The 25,480-nt window shown below is 32.6% G+C and overlaps 2 protein-coding genes across 2 annotated transcripts; one reads left to right on the top strand and one right to left on the bottom strand.

The window, feature by feature from the left end:
• The first annotated feature begins 631 nt into the window (after positions 1 to 631).
• LOC114761196 (2-oxoglutarate-dependent dioxygenase DAO-like) lies at positions 632 to 1,949 on the top strand. The gene is made up of 3 exons (XM_028950524.1): positions 632 to 972; positions 1,046 to 1,370; positions 1,680 to 1,949. Exons 1-3 carry the CDS (start codon positions 632 to 634, stop codon positions 1,947 to 1,949), a joined length of 936 nt encoding a protein of 311 aa, XP_028806357.1.
• An 11,751-nt stretch (positions 1,950 to 13,700) lies between these two features.
• Positions 13,701 to 18,973, bottom strand: LOC114761195 (probable LRR receptor-like serine/threonine-protein kinase At3g47570). The gene is made up of 5 exons (XM_028950523.1): positions 18,679 to 18,973; positions 16,052 to 16,414; positions 15,077 to 15,180; positions 14,249 to 14,900; positions 13,701 to 14,110 (listed from the first exon to the last, which is right to left on the bottom strand). The coding sequence occupies exons 1-5, from the start codon at positions 18,971 to 18,973 to the stop codon at positions 13,701 to 13,703; spliced, it is 1,824 nt and encodes a 607-aa protein (XP_028806356.1).
• Between the last annotated feature and the right edge of the window lie 6,507 nt (positions 18,974 to 25,480).

The following is a 25,480-nucleotide window of genomic DNA, read 5'->3' as shown; positions in this document are numbered from 1 at the left end:
TAGATATGGCAGAAATATTTGTATTGGCAAACAAAACTTTCGAAAATATTTTTTTTACATAAAAAACTTAAGAAACAAATTTGATTGGCCAAAAAATTTTGTGGGGACAACTTGGCTTCCAGAAGGAAGCGAACCTGCTTGACTTATCTAGGCAAGAAGATCCATTTCCGGTAAAAAAAAAAAAAAAAAAGGCAAGAAGATCCATTGCTTTTAGAATAGGATAACATGAAATTACACATTGAATGTGTTAGCTATTATTGACATTAGCACTGAATCATTCTTATTGAGCACCGTACAAAGTATTTGAAATATGGGAAAGAAATATGATTCTAAAAGGAAGTGAACCTTCTTAGCTTCTTTAGGCATAGAAGATCCATTGCTTTTATAAAAATCTTGGGATAACATGAAATCAAACATTAAATGCATTAGCTATTATCATTATCGTTGATGATATTCACTGAATCATTCTTATTATAAGAACCATACAAAGTATTTGAAATATGGGAAAGAAATATCGGAAATTGCAAAGGGATCCAACTATAAATAAGACATGCCAGTCACTCAACCATAGACAAGTCATTACCAAGATCACTCTTCTCTTCTGCCTCAGTTACTTTGAAAAAATAAAGAAATGGTGAACATGAGCTTGAGCATCCCAATAATCGATATGCAAAAGTTTCCAAATGAAGAAGAGTACAAGAAGCTAAGAGAGGCATGTGATGAATGGGGATGTTTTAGAGTGATGAACCATAGCTTACCAAAGAACTTAATGGAGGAGATGAAGAAGGTGGCAACATATTTGCATGATCGTCCAAGAGAGATCAAGAAACGCAACGCCGATGTTGCTAAGGGAAGTGGCTACACGTATCTTCCTATAAATCCACTCTATGAAAATATGGGTTTTCATGACTTTGGATCCTCTCTTGACATCGATTCTTTCTGCTTTCAATTGGAAGCCTCCCCTCATGACAAGTAAGTAAACAAATAATTATTACTTCACGTAAAATGAAATATAATTGTTGACTAAGTCATGTAATGCATCCAGGGAAATAATAAAGGCATATGGGGAAGCAATTCAAGAACTAGCAGTAGATATAGCTAGAAAGATAAAGGAGTGTGTTGTGGGATTATCAGAAGTCGTGGATTTTCAAGACTGGCGATGCAATTTTAAGATGAACAAATATAGCTTCACTCTTGAGACTATAGGGCTCTCAGGAGTACATGAGCATACTGATCCAGGGTTTCTCACAGTTGTTCAGGATGATGACCTAATTGATGGCCTCGAAGTCTTGCACTTGCCTTCTGGCTCTTTTGTTCCAGTCCCTCCATTATCCGGAACCTTTGTTGTTAATCTTGGAGATGTTGCTCATGTAAATCTATCTCTCTTCATTTATCACTTTTCTCTTTATCTTAATGGCTTTCTCTTTTCTCTCTTTATGTATGGCACTTCATATTTGTAAATATTCGATCGTTTAGATTCTAAGTTTTTATCATCATGCTTCTCTTTACTTACAAAGGGTAAAGGTAAGATCGAAAACCCGTGACATTTTCCACCAATAAGAATGGATTACATCCGACTAGACTAGAAAGCCGATTGATCTTATTGATTTGACATGCTTCACTATGTAGTAGATTTGATTGGAAAATTATTGTTATTATTTTTGAAATGAATGTTGTAGGTGTGGAGCAATGGAAGGTTTCCAAATGTGCATCATCGTGTGCTATGCAAGGAAGGAAGGACAAGAATTTCAGTAGTGGCAAGTCTGCAAGCACCACGGCATAGGGATGTTGAAGTTGCAAAAGAGTTTGTGGACACTGACCATCCGCCTCTCTTTATGCCTTTCAATTTCGAACGTTACATTGAGTCTCGTTGGTCCAAAAATATGAGAGTTGGTGAAGCACTTGACTTATTGCGTGTTGATCATCCTTCAAATACTGTTTCAGCATGATGTGCTTTAGGTGAGATATTGAGTTACATTGGAGAGAGATAAATAAATACTATCTCCTGAGCCTATTCATTAGATAGGCCTGGAGGCACTAATAAGCTTCGTGATATAAGTTCCTTCGTAGTGTTTTCAGAGTGTTGCGTGAAGTACTTTATGATGAACTCAGAGAAAGGGATATAGCCAGGAGTGAAGATGGCCCCTTTTATTAGACTTATGTGCTAAATAGGATAAGGCCAGCTTCTTTCTTCTTATCTCTTTTCATATTTAAAAAATAAGAGTTCAATTATATGTAATAATCTTGCTTTGCAATTATTATATGTTTTATTTTTATCCATGTTCTTACGAGCCACAGTCGATACTGTTTTTCACCTAAAGACCCACAATTTCTAGGAAATAAATAGACTTCCGGCTATAATATCCATAATCTATGAAAAGCGTGTGTATATGGTTCAATGAAGTACAATATATAAGTAAAGATGGCTCTACAATGCATGAAAAATTAAATCAATTCAGATTTTGATAGTAAAGAAACTTTATCACTGATTTAGAGAAAGATGATGAGTGATCTCGGAATGACATACTGTTTAAATTTTAAATTATTTGGAGATCACACGTCTTGAAATAATAAATTATTATTATTTTTTTCTAATTTTAAGATGTGTGGATTGACAATGTTTAAGATAACTCATATGAGAACAAAATAATATACTTGCGACCAAAAAAAAAAAAGAACAAAATAATATACCAATCCTCATGTGTTATGTTGATAAATATTCATCATTCTATCATTTACATGTTTTTTCAAACGAAATCCCTTATCTTCACTAAAAATTGTAAAAAGAGAAAGAAATATATATAAGGTCCGCCAAAAAGTTTTTGTAAGCCTAATTGTCCTCAGTAAAACAGGTTGTAATCGCTTCCGTTGTTATTTTGTTTTGCTTTGTCAGGATGATTTTGCTGTAAAATTTAATTTGAGACTAGTGCGTAGGAAATTCATAGTAATTAAGCCATTTTAGTGTCCTGAATATAGATTTACAGATTTTAGGGTTATTTTTATATTTTCGCAAAAAATTAAATCTATACCATCTAAATTCATTGAATGGTCATGATTGACTCACAATAAGTCATCAGAAAAATATAAAATCATCTTTCTTTCAAAAGGATTTTTATTCTCGTTTCTTTAGTAGATGCGTGTAGTACAGGTGAATGGCTTTTTTTTTTTTTTAATAAAAAAACAATAAATACATTTTTGACCGGAAAAAACAATACCTACGTTAAAGTATTGAACAAAAACATTGTAAACGAAAACATCAATATTTTGACATGAAAATAGATCTAGTTTTGACAATATGTGTGGTAAATATCATATTGAATTTTAAAAGAAACATTTAGAAGATGATAAGAAACTGTAAGAAAAAAATTGTATGTACCATGAGAGGTATAGAGAAGATATGATTATTAATATTATATGCACAAATGTATATATGTACGTACTGCTGATATGTGTTTAAAATGGGCCAACCCACGGGTTATGGGTTGGGCCGTGTCAGGTTCAGCTTGTGACGGGTTGGGTTGAAAAGGCTTGTTTGAAGGCGGCAGCTAACCCCTAACCTGCCAACACTTATTTATTTTTTGAAATATATTTTTACTTTTTAATATTTTTTCTTACATAATATTCAAAAATAATAATAAAATTTTTGTTTTTCTTTGAAATATTTGATTAAAAGCACCAAATAAATTATATAGGTTTTTTTTTAATTTTTAAGACAGGATATACTATATAATAATATAATTATAATAATTAAAAAATTTAAAAAAAATACAAAAAAGTGAGTTAGCCCGCGGGTTGGCGGGCTAACCCATGGCAGGTTGCAGGCTTGACGGTGCGGGTTAAAAAGGCTCGTTTACTGGCGGCTTAGTTTTTGACCAACCCTAATTAACTCGCTATTATTGGCAGGTTGGATTTGCGGGTTTAACCCAGCTCTATTTAAAATTATCCTTCTAACATAGCATATATGAAGGCATATATGGAAGCAATTTATGAATTTGCGTTAAACATAGCAGTAAAGTTAAATGAGTGTATTCTAGGCTTTCAGCCCTCAGACCAGACCATGGGGCACAAAGGTCTCAAAGAGCACACTGATCCAAGATTTATCATCGTTCTTTAGGATGATGAATGTATTGGTGGTTTTGGAGCTTTGAACCCTTTCTTTGGTTCTTATGTTTAGGTGGTCACTCTCTTATTTGGTACTACTTTTGTGCTATTTATAAGTTACTTCTAATATTTTTACACAGACTAAAAAAAACTTTAAATTTTATTAACCCTTATTTAAAATCTAATAATTTTTCAACTTTATCCCTATTTAATATAAATTATATCTTATATAAACAAAGTCAACATAATAATAAATGAGGGGTAACATTGTACATTTATATAAAAAAATTTTCTCAGTGCAATGTAAAAAGAACCATAAAAATGTCTTCTTTCTCTGTCTTATAAATAGAACCAGAGGAGTACTTTTGTTATTATAATTGGTGATGTTGCTCAAGTAAAACTATCAAATTAGTTTGTAATTATATATATGCTTCTCTATTATTGGGCATCTGTTGAAGTACTTTACGTTGAACACGGAAAAAGAGATAAATATGATAGTGCCCAATTCATATTTTTTAAATCTCTTTTTAAATTTTTACAATAAGAGTTTATTAATAACATGCAAACTTGTTTAAATATTTTTATGTTTTCATTTTTATAAGTTTTCTTACTAGGTGCAATCCATACTTTTTCTTTTTACAAACCACAATTTATACTACCAAATAATTGATAAAATTAGCACACTTCCCGTAATATTCATAATCCATGAAAAACGTGTATGGTTAAATGAACTACATAATATCAGTGAAGGTAGCTTCACAATGTATGAAAGAGTAAATTTATTAAGAATTTGATGCTTAAAAAACCTTTGAAATACTCTATGACTAATATAGAGAAAGATGGGTAGTCTTCTGGGATACTCTATAACAATTATTTAGTGGGTTAATGTCATTAACAAATTAGAGCAAATGCATTGCATGTGTGATTGGACAACGCAATACTAATTAAGCTTTTTAATAGAAGAAGCAATGAATCTCTCTGGAGTTTTTGCCAACAAAATCTTCCTCGATGCAACTCGATGGCTTCTTCGGAAAGGTCAAGTTTTATGGCTAACAAAATGTTAATAAAAAAAATTGCTTTTTTTTTTTTTTTCCCGTCAGCAAACAACTTTGTTTGTTAAGTATATTTGTAACACTAAGCCAAAATAGTTTTATCATACATCAGTAAGCCATGTTTTTTATTTCATGGATTATTATGAGAGGTATATGCTACTTATTTTGTCATGTGTAAAATTGTACATATTTCCATTGGTAATTAAGAGGATTGATAAAAGTAAAACATAAAAATTGTAAAACAAGTTTGCGTTTTATTGCTCTTATTTGAGAAATTTAAAAAGAGATCAGAAGAAAGAAATGACGAGTCCTATGTTATTTCTAATACACCAGGCACAGCTGTAAAATTAACTATGAATTCTTATAATCTTTGAATAATAATAATAAAATTGAAAAAGAAAAGTAGGTTCCACTAAGTGCGTTCTCACATTTATTTTAAATAATCTCTAAAACATCCTAAATTAAATTTTTTTATTTAGTACAATTTAACACACACGCATCCAATAGGAAACTCATCCAAGTGTGGTAAGCAGCGTTGCTGCCCAGACAACTAGCCATTGATCATAAATTCAATTTTTTTTTTAATTTGCATCCCAAGTTGCATCACACACACACATATATATATATATATATATGTATATGTATATTGCTAAGCATATATATCCTTTAATGGGAGGCAATATTGTTCGAACACCGTCAAGTGCTTAATGTAGCTAACTCTTCCGGTGGGAATTAAGTTACATCATACTCTCCGGTCCTTATTATAAGACCCAATTTGACTTTTTATTTGGTTCTAATTATAAGACCCAATCCATTTTGTCTCTTATATTTATGTATTTTTTTTCAAGATAATCCTTCTAATAATGATAGTTTTAGCCAATATACTTAATTAGCAAGAATATTTTAGGAATGACAACACTTATTTATTATAAATAACCAACTTAGCTTACTTCCTTAATCTCCTCAAATAAGTCAATTGGGTCTTATAATTAGGACCGGAGGAGTATTTGAAAAATTTTAGATTGTTTCGTTCAATTTACTTTTATATATTTTAGAGTATTTGAGAAAACTATTGAAGATTCAAATATGCATTTATAATATAAATTTTTTTCATAAAAAGCATAAAAAAATAATTATCGTAGAAATATTTATATTGAAAATAACTATTTGAAAACATATTTTTTTACATAAGAACTTAAGAAACAAATTTGGTTGGCCAAAAAAAATTGTTAAAATTTCGTTGGCACAATTTGCCTTCCATAAGGAAGACAACCTTCTTGACTTATCTAGGCAAGAAGATACACTGCTGCTTTTAGAACAGGATAATAACATGAAATTAAACATTAAATGTGTTAACTATTATCACTGTCAATAATGACATTAACACTGAATCGTTTTTACTGAGCACAATACAAACTATTTGAAATACGAGAAAGAAATATCATTCTTGGAGGAAGTGGACTTTCTTAGCTTCATTAGGCAAGAAAATCCATTGCTTGTAATCAAAACTTAGGATAACATGAAATCAAACATTAAATGCATTAGCTATTACCATTGTCGTTAACGATATTTACTGAATCACTCTTATTAAGCATGATACAGAGTATTTGAAATACAGAAAAGATATGATTAAAAAAACTGTAAAGAGATCTAACTTGACATAATAGATATAAGGAATTTAAGTTAAATTTTTTTTATTAATGATAATCACTGAATCATTCTAATTAAGTGCCATACAGAGTATTTGAAATACAGAAATTGTAAAGGGATTCAGCTATAAATAAGACATGCCAGTGACTTAACCATAAACAAGTCATTACCAAGATCACTCTTCTCTTCTCTCTCTGTTACTCTGAAAAGATAACGGTGAACATGAATTTGATGAGCATCCCAACAATCGAGATGCAAAAACTTCCTGATGAAGAAGAGTACAAGAAGATAAGAGAGGCACGTGAGAATTGGGATGTTTCAGAATGATGAACTATGGAGCACCAAAAAACTCAATAGAGTGGCAAAGTCTTTGCTAGATCTTCCAATAGAGATCAAGAAACGCAACGTTGATGTTACGAAGGGAAGTGGCTATACGGCACTTCCTCTGAATCCCATTTATGAAAATTCTCCTGACGTGGCATCCTCTTTTGCTCTCAATAACTTTTGCTCTCAGCTTGATATCTCCCCTCATGAGAGGTTGGTATATTAATCCTCACGTATTATGCTGATACATATTCATCCTCTCTTATTTTTACTAAAAATTTATAAAGGGAGAAAGCCATATGTGTGTGTAAAAGATCCATCGAAATATAAAATTCCAAAATGGTCCCTTGAAATGGCTAATTTGTATGAAATCGTTAGGGACTATTTTTACAAGTTGCACTATATGTGTGTGATATATGACATATTTGAATTTTCAGAGGAACATTGTGAAGAAGAAAAAAAATTATAAAAAGAGAAGGAAAAATTGTGTATACTAGGGGAGTTATAGTGGAGATATGATTATTAATATCCCCCTGTTTATAGTGCTTTGTAATGTTCTTGATATCATTTCGGCTTATGATGAAAAAAGTGAAGATATGATTATTAATATTACACACAGGCGTGTGTACATATGTTTCAAATTATCCTTTTAACATTTTTCTCTGTAGAAGCTACTACCTCCTGTTCTTAATTTTTAAAAAAAACAACACTTATTTATTACAAATAACTAACTTAACTAATTTTCTTAATATATTCAAATTAGTCAACTAGTTCTTATATTAAGCACTAGAGATAGTAACATGCAAACTTGCTTTTCAATTTTTATGTTTTGATTTTTATTGGGTTTTCTTACTACTCACAATCTATACTTTTTCTTTTTACAAACGACAATTTATACTACCAAATAATTGATAAAATTAGCATACTTCCCCTCATATCTATATTGATAATCCATGGAAAACATGAATGGTTAAATCAACGGTATAATATCAATGAAAGCAGCTATAGTAAATAAATTGCATAATTGAAAAAAATGTTATTTAAAGGATCAAGTAATTTGAGAGGGAGTAAATCGATTTATTATTTTCTTACTGCTAATGTTTAATTTACTTAAATAAAAAATTAATGAGAAAACTACCTCCATGTTGTGTGCAAAAATGCTAAATAGAGGCTAAATCAACAGACAGAAAGCAGAACTGAGAAGTGTGGAAAACAGAGACTGATGATAGTGTATGGTTACTATTGAGGACTTCACATCCCAAAGCCCAAGCCACCCATCTTCAAAATCCTAAATTATCCTATTCAAATTGCGCCTTTGTAAGAAACTTGTGAACTGCATAGAGTTGAGTTTTAATTTTTTCCCCGCCTTTAAGTTTAAAATACCCTGTTTTGGTCTCAATAGAGGGATGCCTGGAAACAGAGTGGGACCAGACAGACCGATCCACGTCTATATTTATGGCATATTCAAATTTTTGCTTTCCTTAATTTAACTTTTTGGTTTCCTTCCAATTTGATTTTCTAAGGAATACTAGACTTCGATAACACTTTTTGTAATCAATAAAATCATGTATTTATCCCGCAAAATAAATAACACATGATACAGAGTGACGGGTACATCAGAGTGGCTTTTTTAAAACATTTTTTTAAAAAGAATAGCAGCATCTGTGGTAGTTTTAGTCCTTGAAAGAAACCATGATTCTGAAAAAATTTCAGCCGAACTATATTTCTCCCACGAAAGACTTTGTCCACCTTATGATACTTGATCTCCCATGGAGTCTCTAATAATATTCCTTCCTATTTAGCCCCAGAATCTATGATCCACTTTGAGGAAGAAGAAGCAAGGGCAGTAGCATTATTACCTGTTGTAGCCGCGGCACTCATAGACGGCGTAGCAGATTTTAACTGGGCATACTCAGCGGCAGAGATCGTGACTGTGTCACTGGCTTGTGTAGCCACGTGGGCAGAGTTATTTCGTTGCTGTTTATTCTGAAGTTTTCGACATGTGCGTTTTGTATGCCCTGGTTCTTTACAGTAATAACACACTACTCCACTGGAGTCAGAAGGGGCTCCCCCTTGCTTCGAACCACCACGGGTAGGCCCCCCGCGGTTATCACTGGGACTACAAGTCTCATAGGTGCCTTTACTGAGCAAGGCACTTGTAGGAATACTAGCAGCTGGTGGCAAGACATTCTCAGCTCTCATTACTCTGGAAAACACATCTTGAAGGTCAGAAATCTCAGATTCGAATAAGATTTGAGAGCGAACTGTGTCGTACTCAGGTGGGAGACCAGTAAGAAAGCTCATAATAGCCATTTGCTCCCGTTGCTTATGCTGAACCTTTAAATCAGTAGTAAGCGACATTAACACATTCAGCTCTTCATACATCCTCTTAAAGTCCATAAAGTAGGCTTTGAGAGGGCGATCCTGTTTCTCAGAACGATAGAAAGCTTTGCAGACCTCGTAAACACGAGAGATATTTCCTTTTCCTGAATACAAAAAATCTAAATAATCTATTAGTTCCTTAACCAATTCACAGTGATTAATAGAAGGAATAATCTCACTGTCAATGGAATTACGGATCTGGAAAAATAACCGTGCATCATCCCGCAACCAGGCCTTTTTTGAATCAGTTGTTGGAGGATCATCGGTCAGATGGTCTTCCTTCTCAATGCTTCGCAGATAGAGACGAATTGTTTTACTCCAATCCAAATAATTTACCCAAGTCAACTTATGATCAGTAATTTTAGTAACAGTTGGGACAAGCTCCGAGACAGATTTAATTTCAGCCATAGATGAAGTGCACTAACCAAAAGGAATGCGAAAAAGTGTCACACAGGGATACAAAGCATGATACCTGAATCACCTAATGAATACCCAAGTAGTGAAAAGGCCAACAGCTACACAGGGAGTTGCAAACAGAACCGAATTGCACAAAAAATGATGAACCATACGGAACCGTACGGACGCCGGAGTGAACAGTACCGAAAAATGATGAACAGTGCACCACGCCGTACCCACACCAAGGAAGTACCACAAACACGAAAGGAAGCGCTGGGAAGGGGGGTTACAAGCTCACACGGTAATGTTGGTACTGTAGCAACCGAAAATTACCACCCAAAAAAGAATCTCACGCTCTGATACCATGTAGAATACAGAATAATATGGAAAATAATTCTCTTGTATTTCATTGCTCAGAATATGCACATATATATACAAGTGGGAGGAGCCTTTGCATTAATGGCTCATTATGATAATATCATATCATATCATATCCTAATCATAATTACATAATATTTACATAATATCATATCATATCTCTACAAATATTAGAAGGATATGACATTTGTATTTTAACTGCCCTTAATTTGTCGTTTTGGGGTTACTCCGAAAGTTAACCGAATTAATGCAATATAGTGCACAATCTAGGTCGTATTCACTTTGAGGAGCCGAAAATGAAATTAAATCCTAGTAAATAAATGCAAGTAGCTTAAACTATAAAAAAGGATTTTTAATTTTGAGGAATTGCTAACTAAATGCCTTGAATTAAATTGAAGTTAAAATACTTTTTTTTTGTTTTTATATAAAAATGATTAAAATGAATGAAAATTAAAGAAATGAAAATGAAACACACAAATAACAATGATAATAATCAATCCTCCAATTCAACAACGCAGGCAATCCTCATTCCAAAAGATACGGGAATTAAAACAATGAATTAAGAATTATAATCAAGCTTAATCCAACAACCGAGCCACTTCGAATTGCCACAAAATATTTTTCCAAAATCCTAATTTACTAACTGCAACCAAAATAGTAAAATAGAATTAAGGATGCTAAAAACCAATGCTTAATTAAAATTCTTAAATCCAAAATAATATAATTAAAGCTAACAAGAGACAATATGATCCAAGATTTCAAGCCACCTCAGAAAATCACAATATATTAACTCCAAAATCAATACAAATGTCATAACCACAACATCATAATTGAAATCAAAACTATAAACAACCAATGTCAAATGCTAAACAATAATCCAGCCACAAAAATCTCCACAGATAATCAGATTTAACAATATAAAATTTTCTATTAATCAGAATAACTATCCTAAGACTTAGAAATTGTTAAACAATTATTAGACAGGAAATTAAAGCAACTAAAACTCCCTGATGATCCAAACTCCTGTCATTATTGTTGAATTTATATACTCTAGCCTCGGTTTGCCATCAAAATTGTTGTAATCAAAATTCTGCTGCAAAATTCCATGGAGGAACACTGTTCACGCCGGGAGAACACGGTGAAAAATTGATGAAGGATGACGCCGTCCAGCTCCCTGCTTTCTGCCTCTGTTCGTCGCTCATTCTGTCGTGCCCAGGAGAAGACGAAGGTGAAGAATGGTGCTGTCACTCTCTCTCACTCACAGGTCCCTGTGCGCCACTGGTTCTCGTGTGCGTCGCGTCTTGTTGCTCTGTTTTTACTTCTCAGCCGCCGTCCAGCGTCCGCCCGTGTTCGTTCTCCCCTCTCGCCTCACTTTCTGCCACCAGGAAGAAGACGCGGAGAAGAAGGTGAAGGTGATGCCATCGATGGAAGATGAAGGCTCAGAGGAGACGGGGATTGGTGACTTCAGTCCTTCGTTCTCACGCCGTCGCTGGTCCTTCACTCTGTTCGCGCAGCCGTCACTGGTCCCTGCCCTCAGCTCTGTCTCGTGCGGCCTCCAGCTCGTGGGTCTTGTGTGTGCTCTCTGGTTCCGCGTTCAAGATCAGCCCAGAAGACGAAGGTGAAGTGGCCGATGATGATGATTCTCGTGTTCTCCCTCCCTGTTGCTCTGTTTTTTCCTTCTCAGCCGCCGTCCAGTGTCCGCCCGTGTTCATTCTCCCCAAGATGAAGAAGAAGATTGTAATAATATATATTAGGGGTGGAGCAAAACGTAGCGTTGTGCTCCCCCTTTTATTATTTTATTTTTTTTTAATTTTTTTTTTAATTTTTTTAATTTTTTTTTATTTTCAAAATCTTCCAAAAACCTGCAAGTAAAAATTCAAAGATAAAGTAGCATTAATTGTCCTCAAAAATCAACTAGTTACAATTAAACCAAAATATGACAATTTTGCCCTTATAAAATAATAATTCAAAATAAAACATATTAAATCAACTAATCAATCAATTAAAGTCAAAATAGACTAATTAAGTTGACAAAACCCATATAAAAGATATCAAAATATATAAAAATAATTGAGTTTGTCAATGAATAGTATGTCTTTCTCAGAAATTGAAGAAAACAAATCAAGCTTTTCTTTTGTTGTGCCTCAGGTTGTACTTGCATATTTTCTTTCAATTTTATTTAGAACTGTACTATCAATAATATCGGGTGTGTTTGGAATTGTGTTTAGATGGAAAGAAGCCACGTTTGAATCTTAAAAAGTGCTTTTAGCTTGCTTTTGTCTTTGCATCATGTTTGGAACAGCTTAAAGAAATAAGAGCTTTTGCTCCAAATCGCACGAGAAGACAGAAGCTATTTTTTAATGCTCATGGCTTATGCTCATGACTCATGTAGTCTGATCATGTCTCGATAGGTGTGTAGGAAAACAAAAAGAGCATCACCCAGCACTAGTTGACAGGTTTAATGCGGCAAAACCCCCAGTTAGATTTTGTTATTATTTATAATTTATAGTTTATATTTTTTTTGCCAACATATTATTGATAATTTATAATATTTAATTATGTATTTTTAATATTTATAATTTTTTCAATTATACATTTTTATTTACAAATTTTTTTTATAAAATTTCCAATTTTTAAAAATATATTTCAGTCATTAAATTACACTTCTTCCTGTTAAAATAATTTAAATTCATCATATTATGTAAATTTATTTTTTATCATTTTTTATTATTTAATAAAAGTCATACCTATTTTGATAATTTTACAAACTAAACTTATGTATACAATTATAATCTAAATAACTTTTTTACTTTTACAAACTAACTTTTATAAAATTCAATTCAAACTTAAATTATATTATCTAATCTAACTTTTATCCAATCTAACTTTTTTAAAAGTCAAATTGAAAATAAATTACTTTTTCTACCATTAATCCAAACAGAACCATCATTAATGGATTTGACCTTTGCTTATCAATATATCTTTCTATTTCTCAGACCAATTAAATTATGTAATTTTTTCGTTCTCTTTTTCTTTCTTTTGATGCCCACTTAAGGGTATTTGTACCCATGGGCAAAAATTACAAATCTATTTGTTTTCTGATTACAAATTGCAATTTGTTAGTAATGCATGGAGGCTAAAGAAGGACAATTATAAGATTAGAATTCACATTATAGCAGCATGTAGCAATGTTGCTGATGGGAATGTGGATATTGAAGGAGTAGCTGATTCACCTACCAAAGTAACAATTTATTCTAGCACATATTCATTGACTTTCTTTGTTCTCAAAGTAAGAATCTTAGAGAAGATCTAGGATTGAAATATAATTCATGAAAAATAAGAAATTTTATTAAGGCAGAAATTTATAATAATCACATATCTAAAGTGGCATTTCAAGCTCATTTTTTGATGTTGCTGTCAATTTTGACTTCTCCCCCGAAGACCAAGAGCATTTTTAATTTGATTTAGCTCCTTTAGCACACCCATCATGTTCATCCCTTCTTTCAGAGATTGCACTGAACAAGCAAGTCCAATGTCAAACAGTGAAATTAGAGTCCTCTCATGGTTGGGATGCATATGAGCCGGCTCTTCTGTCCTGATTTCTTCCATGGCTATTGATATTGTTTGTGGTATTTGGTGGGGTAGAACAGCTTTGTCCACAATCTCTAAAAGATTGTTTGGAAATACAGCTTTGACATAGCTATGAAGATTGTGACCATCTTCAAATATTTGATCTGTCAGTATTTTTCTAGTTAACATTTCCAAAATAAGAATACCAAAAGAATACACATCACCTTCTTTTGACACCCCAGAACTTATTCCATACTCTGAAATAAGCATGTTAGATTACAGTAAATATTTAGAAATTTCATTGTATTGAAAATAACAAAATAAAAAAATATTTAATAAAAAAAAATGGAATTTACAAGGGCTTCAAGCCAAAATAATAATAAAAAAAATTGCACCCGGAGGAGCATAGCCAATTGTCCCTTTTATTCCAAATGTGCTTGTTTGCTTTTGAGAATGGCCATTAAGTGTGGCAAGTGGTCTTGCTAACCCAAAGTCACTGACGTGAGCCACCACATCATCATCAAGAAGGACATTGCTGGGCTTTAAGTCACAATGGACAACTGGTTGCTCATCTTCATAATGAAGATAACATAGTGCAGAGGCAACATCATATATAACATTGAACCTTTGACAAATATCCAATGTTGACAAATATGCACTTTCTTCATTAGGATGCAACCATTTCTCAAGACTTCCATTTGACATATATTCAAATACCAAGGCCTTAAATTCTTGTCCCTTGTAATCAATGCCTGAGCAACATGTCAAAATTTTTACCAAATTTTGATGCCTTATGTTTTTTAATGCATTACATTCTGAAATGAAAATCTTTTGGGCTCCCTTCTTTTGAAGGTCCAATACCTTTATTGCTGCAATTTTATCTTCTGATTCTAACCTTCCTTTATATATTGAGCCATAACTCCCGGATCCAATCAAGTTGTTGGTAGAGAAACCTTCAGTTGTAATGTGTAGATTTTGATATGAAACCTTTGAAAACTGTTCAATTCTAGGTGAAGTTGAAGATGAATTCTTGTTTCTTTCACACCTCTAATAGAAGAGAAACAAAAAGATCAATAACAGAGAAAAAGCCACACATATCGCAATAACCATGGGCTTTAAATTGTGTTTTCTTTGCTTGTCAAGTTTCTTAGGGCATATGGTAAGTGCAACTCATAAATACCACCACAAAGATTGCTGTTTCTAGTCACTGATATTGCACTTACATTGCTGAAAACCCCTTCTATTGGCACCTCACTATCAAACATATTGAACGAAACGTTCAAGTATTGAAGAGAAGAAATGTTCTGTAAGTCGATTAGTGTTGATCCTGGTAGGTTGTTTTGACATATATCGAAATGTGTAAGACCTTTCATCAAAGCTAGCGAATGAGGCATGGGCCCATTAAAGGTATTATTTTGTAAATTAAGGTATTCCATACTTGTGCACTCTCCTATGGTTGAAGGAATCTCTCCTGAGAGATTATTTTCAAAGACATCCAAAGTGCCAAGGTTTTTAAGTGTCCCTACCTCAATAAGCAAAGATCCATTCAATGAGTTGTGAGATAAGTTTAACACAATAGACAAGGAGGGAAGACCAAAAAGCTGCAAGGGTATAACTCCATGGAAATTTTTTTTCTAAAAGGTCTAAGCTTAGCATCCCTCAACCATATTCCTTGAAATTGTTAACACAATCAATTCACTAAGGTTTCCTAAGGAAGCTGGCATCTCTCTTGAGAGTTGGTTTCCATCGAGACCTAATTCTTTTATCTCACACAAATTCCCAAAAGAAGTTGGAATAGCGCCTGAGAACTTATTGTATTCAAGACCCAAGATAGTTGAACTTGTGCACTTTCCTAAAGTATCAAGAACAGTACCATATATTTGATTACCAACTAAGAATAGTTTAGTGAGTTGAGAAGACAAATTTCCTATGGAGTTAGTTAAAATGCCTCCAAATTTGTTGCAACTCAAGCTTAATATTTCAAGCTGGCTATAATTTTTCAAGGATGTCACGAAATCAAGGTCACTATTTGAGTTGCTCCTAATATTATTAGATTCTAAGCTTAGAAGGTAAAGATCTTTTAGGTCTCCTAGACTGGGAACTTCACCCAAAAAATGGTGTGAAGAAATATCAAAAAAATTGGAGTGAAGATGCATTTGTGATGGAATTTGGTATTGGACCAGAAATTTGATTCATACCTATGGTTAAATGCTCCAGATTTGGAAGGGTGGAGAACATGTTATACGGAAGCCGATTAATGTTCAAATGCTTCACTGCCAATGATATCACAGTGAGAGATGAAAGGTTGTAAAGTGAGGAAGGAAGAGCACTTGATAAAGTATTCATTGCTGTTGCAAAAAGTGTCAAGTTCTTCAAATGGCCTATCTCCTCCGGTATGCTTCCTTCCAAGTTATTATAGGCTATTGCAAGGTAGGTGAGGTAAGTAGGATTCCATATAGACATTAGGATTTCTCCAGTTAAATTGTTGGTAGAAAGTTGCAACTGTTCAAGCTTCTGAAGACCCCCTAGCTGATATGGTATTCTACCAGTGAGACTATTCCCTTAAAAAAACAAGTACCCCAATTTAGTGTAATCTGTCAAGTTCCAAGGAATCTCACCAAAGAATGTGTTGTTTGAGAGAATGAGTGTGTTTAGCCTGAACAAACATCCCAAATTTGGTGGGATTTCTCCATGGAAACTGTTGCCTCTAAGGCAGAGATATCTCAAGAAAGAGAGATTCCCAACATGAGGCGATATGATCCCACCAAGATGACAACTTGTCAAGTTGAACTTGGTGACCCGCTGACGCTTGTGGCCGCATGTGATTCCGGTCCACGTGCAAAAGTGGTTCGAACTATTCCAAGAGCTCAAGATTTCTTAAGGATCATGAGTTATTGATTCTTTAAACTTGAGCAATGTCAGATAATCTATCTCGTTTGATGTAGCTCTAACATGTTGGAAACAAAGCAAGTTGATGCAGATGAAGATGATAAGGATTAATGGTTGAAGGTAGTATTGGGAAAGAAATGAAAATGAAATAATGGAGGCAAAAACCATGGTTATGCGGAAGAGCGTGAATGGTTTTGTGGATTCCCATATATTGATATGGTGCTGCCATAGTATAAATAATCATGTGTATATATACCTTTTATGATATCTATAAGGGTTAATAATCTTTTGATCCTTGAAATTTTGACTTATTTTGGTTTTAGTCCATCAAATTTTAAACCAGCAGCTTTATTCTCTACACTTTAGTTTGTCTTAAAACATTAGTCCTCGAAGGTATAACAATTGTTAAAATATGCTAAAGTGTCATCAATGACGTTAGAAGTGGTAACTTGACTTACTGGATGATATATAACTGGATCTTGGGTGGATAGTAGAATACAACACAATGAATAGCTCTTGAAACGACCAATAAAGAAGAAAAAATAAGGGGCTAAACCTTCTGTTATTCATATAAAATCTAGTTAGGTGTTATCTGATGAGTCCACATCACCATTTAATATTGTTTTTGACATTTAGTAGATTTTAACACTACTACATCTCTAGGGATTAACATTTCAAAATGGACAAAATTTTAGGGACTAAAACCATCGGTTTTAAATTTGAGGGGCTAAAACCAAAATAAGCTCAAATTTCAAGGACCGAAAATTATCTTAAACCTATCTTTAAGGGAAAAAAAACTTAAAATGATAAATTTAGTCAAAGAGCTAGAAAAATACAGATTTGAACAGAAGTAATAAAGCAATCAATTACTGAGAATCTGCAGGTAATTAATTAATACCTGATATTATCTCATTGTGTATGTGTACGTGATCCTGAAAAAGACAAAAAAACATATATTAGGGTTTGGTTAACTCTTCTTCTCCTAATTAAAACATGAATAGATATTACTTTTTTTTTTTTTGAATATGTAACTTTCACAGAAGGTCATGGAGATTGGGAAATTCTCTGAACATTTGAATTTTTATATAACATTTATTTGAAAATGATACATTTTTAATCAAAACACGTAATTAAATTTTAAATATAGTACTAATTCGCCGTATTAGTTTGAATAACACACAAACTATGATTGATTCAGTCAGTCTTCTATTTATGCAGGGCAACAAAATATTAAGCAAAGCAATGGGGATAAGGTCGTCCATTTATGACCTACACGGAAATAGACCATGGTCTAGTGAGGGGCTCATTCTAGGGGGTGTTTGGATAAGGCAAAACCATGGTTTGGAGAATAGCTTCTGGAGAATAGATTTTGGAAAGAATAGATTTTGAAAGAATAACTTTTCTGAAAAAGTGATTCTGATAAAGTGAGAGTGTTTGGATAATTATTGTCAGAAGTGCTTTTTGATATGTAAAAATTACTAAAAAGGATATAAGTTTAAATGATAATTACATGTAAGATATATTTCATAATATATGTTTATTTGAAGAATTTGTAATATAATTTTGGTTAATAATAATATAATTTTGGCAGACATAATAAATAAGACATAAATAATATAAATAATAAAAAATTAATGTGTATATATATTAATAATATAATTAAATATGTTTTTAGGAAAATGATTTATTTTGCCAAAAAAATTTATTATTTCTTAAAGATGAAATCCCATAATTTTTTTTTCACAAAATTAAATAACCACACAAAAAAATTTCATATTAATTGTCTTAATAATAGAGGTTGCAACGAAATATATCTGTCCAAATAGTTTTTTTTAACAACACATTACAAAAATTAACACAATATTTTTTATTTACATGATTGACTAATTCTCACGATTAAAAAAAAAAACACCATGTATAATCAAGTAAAGAGTACAATTTTTTATTGCAAACTTGAAAGACAGTTTTAGGCCAAAGAATTGTGGTTCCATCCCTTCCAGCATCGCTGGAACCACCGTGAACCTCGTCAGAATCACACCTACCACCCTCTTCATTTGCAAGTACGCCATCTCCTTCCCTAGGCAAATCCTTGGTCCCGCCTGAAACACTGGATAGCTAAACAGATCTCTCGCCACGTTCCTCCACTTGTCTGAATCTTCACCACTTCTCTCTCTCTCTAACCATCTCTTCGGCTTATACTCCGCCCACTCGCTCCCCCACAGCTTCTTCATCCTTACCATGAAGGACCGGCGAGCGAAGGACCGACGAGCGAAGTACCGACGAGTGAAGTTTTCTTCAGAGCGAAACGCCGAGAGTGAAGGACCGAAGCTCCGTTTTCTTCAGAGAGAAACCGAGGGTGAAAGAATAATACCTGACGCCTGCTCTTGTACCTGGGCCCACCTCCAGCTATCAATAATATGAAGGAAGAAGCTAGCTCCGGATAGCTTTTTTCTAAACCAAGGTTTTGGGGGCCAAAACCATGGTTTCCCCCAAAACCATGGTTTCAAATTAAAATGGGGTGTTTGGCTAATTTCTCCCCAAACCATGGTTTGGAGACCCAAACCATGGTTTGGGGAGAAAGCCAAAGGAAATAGACCATGGCCAGAATCATAAAATAGCAAAGTATGTGATAGGCTCATTCTAACTAACACTTCAAACATCACTTTCAAGAAAAACGTAACTAGTGAGGGTTGAAATAAGTTATGTTAGGCTAGTTTTTAACAAATATGTCATAACATGCAATAGATATTTGAGGTCTGGGTTTAGACTTGAGTTTATATATAGGTTTATCTTGGCTCAGGCATGGGCCTTCAAAATCCCTAATAAGGCCTGAATCCTTTTCAATGTAAACCTTTAAATAGACTTAAAAAACTATACATCCCTCAATCGATCTATATATGTATACACACACATAACTCTTCAAATAAATTTAAAAGCCTATGTATTTCAAAAGCCTAGGATTCATCCTTATTCTCACTTGCAACATAAAAGTTTAATAAGATAAAGAAAATAATGCATAGTGATAATAGTTATTTGAGTAAACAGGAATAAAAGAAACCAATCATGCATTGACTAAGTGAAAAATAGTTAGCCTAATAAATAATCATTGGCAAAAAATTAAAAATTTGTTTAGTACATTACAATCAATTTATCAACCATTTATATGATTTTTTTGACAAAATTACCAGACCCCAATCTCTGAATTTCTTTTCACCTAATTATTTAAATGTAGAATAATTAAGAGCATTTTTTTTAGAGGAAAAATTAATGTAGTAGATATATTTGTAAAAAAATTTCTTATTAAAAAGATGGAGACAAATTTTCTAGGGAGAATTCCAACTATCCAGCCAAAATATCTAAATTCAAATTAGAATATACATTTTTAATAATTCCTAATCAGGATATGAGACCTAATTAGGAATTTTTAAATATTTTTAAATGACCAAAATGTCCCTCTTTAATTAAAAATAGAAATTGATTATTTTATCCCTCCCAAATGGTTCACCTTTCTTATTATTTATATTTAGATAAAAAAACTTATACATAATTTTTCACTTTTTGAAATTTTGTATATATAACTAAAACCAAATAAATATTTTAATAAAAACGTTTTAAATTGTAATATAAGTAGTCTTTAAATAAATATTTTTTTGCGTGTTATAAATATTTATTTTAAATTTTTAAAATATTTTAATCACTAGAAATATTTAGTATTAAGTTGTTTTAATTTACATTGCTAATAAATAAAATAAACGTAGATGATAAGAATAAAAAAAATATTTATCTAAAGGCTACTTATATATAAATTTTAAACATGGTAAAATTACTTATATTTTTTCATCTTAAAAAATAATCATAAAAATGAGGGAACATTTGGGAGGGTTAGAGGAGTAATCAATTTTTCTTTTTAACTAAAGAAGGGCATTTTAGTTATTTAATAATATTCAAAAATTTGTAATTAGGCCTCACGGCGTAATTAAGAATTTGTTAAAAGTGTAGGTTTGAATTTGGATTTAGATATTTCGGTTGGATTTATTTGAGATTCTCCCAATTTTCTATCCTATAAAGAATATTAGAGGGATTAAATAAGTTTATCATTTTCTTCGTATTGCTATCTAATTTAATTAAATAGGACAGTAAATGAGTAAATGACCTCTATGTTGCATAAAAATGGTTAGGAAAAAGGTTAAATGCGATTCCATCGCACTAGCTTAAACAAACAAACAGAAAGCATAAGAGAGAAAAAGTGTGAAAAACAGATGTTGATGATAGTCTTATGGAGTTCAATTACTATTGAAGACTTGATATCCCGAAGCCCAAACGACTGGTCATCAAAATCATAGACTCTCCTATTCAAAGTGCCCCCTTTTATACGTGAGAGAAACTCGCGATGGGTGGAGATTTGAGTTATAATTTTTTAAAACAATGGAGGTCCCTGCACTTGTTAATTATGTATATTGTTTTGCATATACCTGGGTTAGATGATGAAAATCAGATTTGTAGGATAACTCATTTTGGTTTTTATAACAGTAGGATAACTCGTTTTAACTCATGACCAATGTGTGAATTGTAAGAAAGATGAGAGATTGTTTGCAGTTGATTTGCAATTCGTTATTTCCAAGTCCAATTGCTATACGTCAAGGCCGTAGGAATTTATGAAGGGGAGTGCTATTTGCAGGCTAGATGAGGAAAAACATTTACATGAAATGTATAACTAAGATGAATAAGTTGAAGTCGATATGAAATTTGGAATCTCTCTGGCCCTTCTTTTTTGTCTTGGCAATGAATGATTCCTATGGCTTAGTCAAAGATCATGATGGAATTGGCTTTGGTTATTTGTGTTTATATTAATCTTACTGGCCAAAAAAAAAAGTTCTTATTACTGCTAATTCCTTGAATTTTTAAAATGATAACATAATCACATCTGTAGCCATCATAATCGATGTCCCTAGAATAATACAAGTATCACGTTGTGATTCAGTTTGTAGAAATGCCACTTGGGAACGGGAAATATCACCAGTCAATAAAATTAATAAGTATTTCAAATTGTTTATAGAAATATTTTATTACATAAAAATATAATAAGCGTAAAGTAGCTCATATAAAAATATGGTCCCTCTCCTCCCCTCCGGAACCAAACAAAATAACATTAAAATCCCTCCCTTTCTTTCTCTTCCCCTCCCCTTCATTAAAATCCCTCCCATTCCTTTCCCTTCACTGAACCAAACACACCCTAAGTGCAATTCTCCTTATATTCTATGTGGGTCAGATTTTCCATGATCCATCAGCGTAAGCAAAGATTGAGGAGTTCGGCAAAGACTGAGCCATCATTGTTGAAGGAACTATAGGGAATAATATAGCCCGAAATTAGATAAGTTTGTGTTAAAATTGAAAAAGTATTTAGGAAACTTGATTAAACCAAAAAGACTACTTCAATATACATGGAATTAAAGATAACGGCTAAATTTGATATGAATAATGTAACACTACAATAAAAAAAATAAAAAATATATTTTGTATAATATTAAATCTGGACCATTCAAATGCTGATATTATGATTAGAAGATGGAAGAGTACAGAGGAGGATGGGAAGGGAATATGAGAGATTCCTGACTGCTTCTTAGGGGTGTTCATAATGCCCAGTTGCCCAGTGTGCCTGCTTGAGCTTGAGAAAAATTTGCCCAACGTAGTCCAACAAAAGCCAACCCTGAAAAAAGTGGGCACTTTCAGGCTGGACAGATCACGGGATCATATATAATATAATATCATATATTAATATATTTTTTATACTATATTTCAGTCATTATTTATTGGGAAAATGACACTAAAGTCCCATGGAAAACAAAATATTGCTTCAAACTTGCTAATTGCAATAGAGTTCCAAAGGGACTTGAGTGCATTAATGAAAAAGGTTAGTTGACACACATGCTCCTACTAAAAGACACGAAACACTGTAGAATTGATTTCCAATGTCTTCTTCTTTAAGTTCCTTCATGAGAAAGAGAAGCTTGCTATAAAGGAAGCAAAGTTGTGGAGTATCCTTCCTATCATAATTAGTCAAGTCCAAGCACCTTCTGTCTTTATCGTTGTGACCAATTTTGAGGTTTGAAACTTTCTTTCCTCTTATCTCCTAAAAATTTGTGGTTGGCATATTGAGTTTGTAGAAAATCACTCTACCTTTTAGTTGTTGAAAAGCTTTCATTTTTTGTTTGCTGTAAACAAGGAAACCAATACAAAGATTAGTTTTTGGTTTAGTGTGTGTTGGTAATTTAAGTTGGGGTTTCATTATGGGTAAGCAGGGTGATTATGGGTGTTCTGTTTTTGGATATATTTTGGATGGGCTAATGGTGGGTTTGCTATGTTTGGGCAAGATTTAGTGGGAATGGATGAAAAGGATGAAGGTTGGTGTCGGTAGAAACCCTTACTGCGGAATGGGGGAATATGTTGTCAATGTAGGCCGCAATAATTGTCAATACAAGTGCTTGACTAGTTAATTATAACTGTGTCATATTGGTTTATGTTCAAGATGGCTAGTGTGTATGGAAAGCATTTGTTTTTTTTAATACAGGGAGGAGTTTTTAAATAATGGAGAAGATTATATGCACTAAGGAGGAGCAAGACACTACAAAAAAACATGCTTTTAGCGACGGAATTAGCGACAGACTAGCGACGGAAACGGATTAGCGACGGAATTTGTTCCGTCGCTAATTCCTTTGTCGCTAATTGATTAGCGACGGATTAGCGATGGAAAATTTTGTCGCTAATTACCGACGGAAAATTCCGTCGATAATCCGTCGCTAATTCTTGACTGAAATTTTCGTCGCAAAATTAGCGACGGAATTTTTCTGTCGCTAACCCGATTTTTTTAAAAAAATAAAATAAAATGCCACGTGGCACCTCTACCAATTGCCACGTTATCACTGGAGACCACCTCCACGTGTCTCTACTACCTCACCTCTGCCTGCCACGTGTGCTGCCACTTCACCTGCCATCTCACCTCTGCTGCCACATCACATATCACCTTTGCCTGCCACGTGTTGCCACCACATAATTTCCTCTTCAAAGTGACTTCTCCATGGCTCGAACCCAGGACCTCCTCTGTGCGCGCGTGCGGCTTTACCAGTTGAGCTGCAATGAACCTGTTGACTTATTATGTAAAATTAAATATATATATATATAATATTATTTTACACAAACAATTATATATATTATTAAAAACTAAAAATATACTATATGATAATTTTAATCTAACTATTTTAATGAAAAAGTAATTTTTTAATATTTTTTAAATAATTTTTTATTCTTAAAAAAATATTTTTAATATAATTTTAATTTCTAACCGCACTAATCTTGAATTTTAAATCATAAATAATTTTTTATAAATATTTTTTAAATTTATTTTTTAATTAACATTGATAAGATATACAATTTAATGATATATGTATTATATTACATTATATTATATTATCTATATGTGTTTTATATATTTGAAGAAAATCATTTATAATTAGTCAAAAAATCTTGTTATTCAAAAAATAACTACTATAATAAAATCTAATAAATTATTCTATATAAAAAATTAAATAATTTGAATAGATTATGATAAACAGTATTCTCCTGCTTGTATATATATCCAATGTAAGATTAAAAATGTTTTTAAATCATTATATTCTTAATTGTTATAATATAATTTTTGTAAGATTATAATTTAAAATAACGAAATTTAAAATTAGTGACGGATTAGCGATGAAATTGCGACGGAATAAAATTAGCGACGGAATTAGTGACAAAAATTCTATGACAAACAATTTAGCGACGGAATTAGCGATGGAAATTTCTGACGGAAAAAATTCCGTCGCTAAATATTTACTGACGGATTTTCCGACGGATTAGCGACGGAATTTAGTGACGAACAGAAATTCCGTCGCTAATCCGTCGCTAATATTAGCGACGGAAAAATTCTGTCGCTAATCCGTCGAAAAAATTAGCGACGGAATTTCCGTCAGAAATTAGCGATGGAATTTGTTTCTGTCCCAAATTCTATCAATAATTAGCGACGGAATTTGTTTCTGTCGCTAATCAGCTGTTTTTTTTAAGTGAGATGTATAAATTTAGTTTGAACAAATGTTTTTATTATCATTTGTTGCCATGTAGATTGTTGCTGAAGTACTGCTAATTTTCACTATCACTTGTCATTTAGTACAAAATTGATCAATTGTTTGGAGGTGCCTATGGTGACTTGTTATTATAGGAGCAACTTGCATTGTGACAAAGTGTGTTGTCTGTGCTACCAGGCAAAAGTTAGAGCAAAAAAGAAAAGAGACACATTTATTATTTATATCACTTGTTGTTGTAAATGGTATACTTAATATATGATTAATTAAATGTTGGAATGAAAACAAAAGCGCTGATTAGATTGTGTCAAGGAACAAAAAACCAAACTGAATACTAAACTGATTGAAATAGTAGTTCAAGAGTAAGTGGTTTAGACCAAGGTTAGCCCGGGATGAGACCGGTAATATTAAAATAATACAATTTAATTGAAGATAAAGAAATACAACAATAATAATAATTGCTTCTAACCAAAAAATAAGAAATATAATAATACTTTAGTTGTAATAATAACAAAATACAATAATATTGAAATGATTCATCATTACAATCCTTGAATTATTAAAATTAAAAATATTTTGCTTGGTATAAAATATTTGATTAAAAATATTTTAATAAAAATAACA

Source organism: Neltuma alba, unplaced genomic scaffold, assembly GCF_004799145.2.
Source record: "Neltuma alba isolate B1F8T4 unplaced genomic scaffold, ASM479914v2 tig00011088_pilon, whole genome shotgun sequence".
NCBI classification, from domain to species: Eukaryota; Viridiplantae; Streptophyta; class Magnoliopsida; order Fabales; family Fabaceae; genus Neltuma; species Neltuma alba.
Note: the sequence above shows the minus strand (reverse complement) of the source record. Positions and strands in the feature narration are given on the sequence as shown.

Bases quoted from the DNA above. Each gene is read 5' to 3' on its own strand.
- LOC114761196 (XM_028950524.1), top strand. From the start codon at position 632: ATGGTGAACATGAGCTTGAGCATCCCAATAATCGATATGCAAAAGTTT. The intron at 973-1,045 runs GTAAGTAAACAA...TAATGCATCCAG, and splicing joins GAAGCCTCCCCTCATGACAA to GGAAATAATAAAGGCATATG. The intron at 1,371-1,679 runs GTAAATCTATCT...TGAATGTTGTAG, and splicing joins ATCTTGGAGATGTTGCTCAT to GTGTGGAGCAATGGAAGGTT.
- LOC114761195 (XM_028950523.1), bottom strand. From the start codon at position 18,973: ATGAAGAAGCTGTGGGGGAGCGAGTGGGCGGAGTATAAGCCGAAGAGA. The intron at 15,181-16,051 runs GTATGAATCAAA...ACAACCTACCAG, and splicing joins TCTGGAGCATTTAACCATAG to GATCAACACTAATCGACTTA. The intron at 14,111-14,248 runs GTGCAATTTTTT...TGCTTATTTCAG, and splicing joins AATTGGCTATGCTCCTCCGG to AGTATGGAATAAGTTCTGGG.